Raw genomic sequence first — 1,676 nt, forward strand, 5'->3', positions numbered from 1 at the left:
GGAGGGGGGGGGGAGGGGAGTAAAGAACTGATTGAATGGGCAACTCCTTTTTCACAGACAGAGCACCATGTGAGATCTCCCAGAAAAAAGGCTCAACCGCAGGGGAGACAGCCAAGAGAAGTCCGGTCCGATTCCTTTCCTCCCTCAGCCCGATCACTAACCCTCACCTTCCCGGCCGGACATCTTGCCCCCTCCTTCACTCTCTCCGCTGCAGCAGGACCCGAGAAATAGGCGCCTCTTGCACCCGCCTGTTCCAGTCCTCACCAAACCACGTGACCGAGCGCAGCGCCACCTGCCGACGCTGCAGCTGCTATTGACCGAGGCTGTGACCAGGTGGCTCTCCCTCCCAGGTGATCCCATTGCTCACCTGAAGTCTGGGTCCCTGAGCAATTTTGGCTTTCAGCAGCCGCCATCTCTTTGGTTAAGCTCCTGGCCATCTTCCTTAATATCTTGCTCAATGACAAACTTGTTTGATAAAACGCTGCGTGAAGCACCATGGATTTAAAAAAAAATTCATTTGCAGGCTATGGGTGTCACATTTATTGACCCTCCCTAATTGTCCAGAGGGCAGTTAAAACTCAACAATATCCCTGTGCATCTGGAGTTACGTTTAAGCCAGACGAGGTAAAGTTACCATCCCCAAAGGACATTATTGAACTAGATAAGGATTTCCTGTCAATCATTTTTATGGTCATCATCCAGATTTTAAAAGAAATTCAAATTTCTCCGTCTGCCATGGCAGGATTCAAACTCAGGTCCCTGGAATATTAACAAAAACGGAAGTTGCTGGAAAAAACTCAGCAGGTCTGGCAGCATCTGTGAAGAAAAATCGGAGTTTGCATTTCGGGTCGGTGACCCTTCCTCAGAACACATACCCACAGTACCGTTAGGAGAGGAGTTTCAGGATTTTGGCTCAGCTGTAGTGAAGGAACAGTGACATAATTCCCAGTCAGGATTGTGTATAGTATAGAGAGGAACTTGCAGGCAATGGTTTTCCCCAGAATTTTACCTGAATTTCTGGATTAATAACTTTACAATAATACCACTCGGCCATCACCCCTTTAACAATGTTAAAGGCACAATATAAGCACTGTATGTTGTTTATCTTGAAACACTAGGTTTCATTTATGGTAACAGAGATGTTTGAATGATCTGATGGAGGAGATTTGGAAGATTTGCAACATAACAGTGGATTAGTGTTATTGAATTACAGAGATCTAATCTGTTTCAGAAATACACAAGGAAACATGGGCATTATATTGAGTAACAAGACCTAATTTCAGAGCTCAGACAGATTATACAGACAATAATAGAAATCTGGCACTGAGTTAAAGTAGTCTGGAATATTAACTGATGGAAATCTTTGTCTTGATACAACTAACAAAAAAAAAGATTGATTTCTCTGCTAATAGGTTGTCACAGTTATGTGGTTTAACGTTCTTAATGATTTTTTAACTGCAGAGTGGTGTAACAGACTACAGGGATCAGTCTGGTTCTGAATTCACAATGCACAGTGTGAAATTAATGGATTGGGACTGTACACATTAAAAAAAAATTGTCCATCCCTAACTGCCCTGGACAAGTGGTAAATGGTAATTATAAGTTGCTGCAGTTTTGAGGTTCAGGCATACCCACAGTGTTGTTAGGAGGGGACTTCCAGGATTTTGGCTCTTCTA

The 1,676-nt window shown here is 43.6% G+C and overlaps 1 protein-coding gene across 1 annotated transcript in view; it reads right to left on the minus strand.

The window, feature by feature from the left end:
* The window catches only part of tma7 (translation machinery associated 7 homolog), an 8,064-nt gene extending 7,781 nt beyond the window's left edge, over positions 1 to 283 (minus strand). The window contains exon 1 of the mRNA XM_020536047.2: positions 168 to 283. Within this exon, the coding sequence (XP_020391636.1) occupies positions 168 to 183 (16 nt within the window). The 5' untranslated portion in view covers positions 184 to 283. The remainder of the gene's footprint in view (positions 1 to 167) is intronic.
* Positions 284 to 1,676: the final 1,393 nt, after the last annotated feature.

This window comes from Rhincodon typus, chromosome 16 (genome assembly GCF_021869965.1).
Source record: "Rhincodon typus isolate 14 chromosome 16, sRhiTyp1.1, whole genome shotgun sequence".
Lineage (NCBI taxonomy): Eukaryota > Metazoa > Chordata > Chondrichthyes > Orectolobiformes > Rhincodontidae > Rhincodon > Rhincodon typus.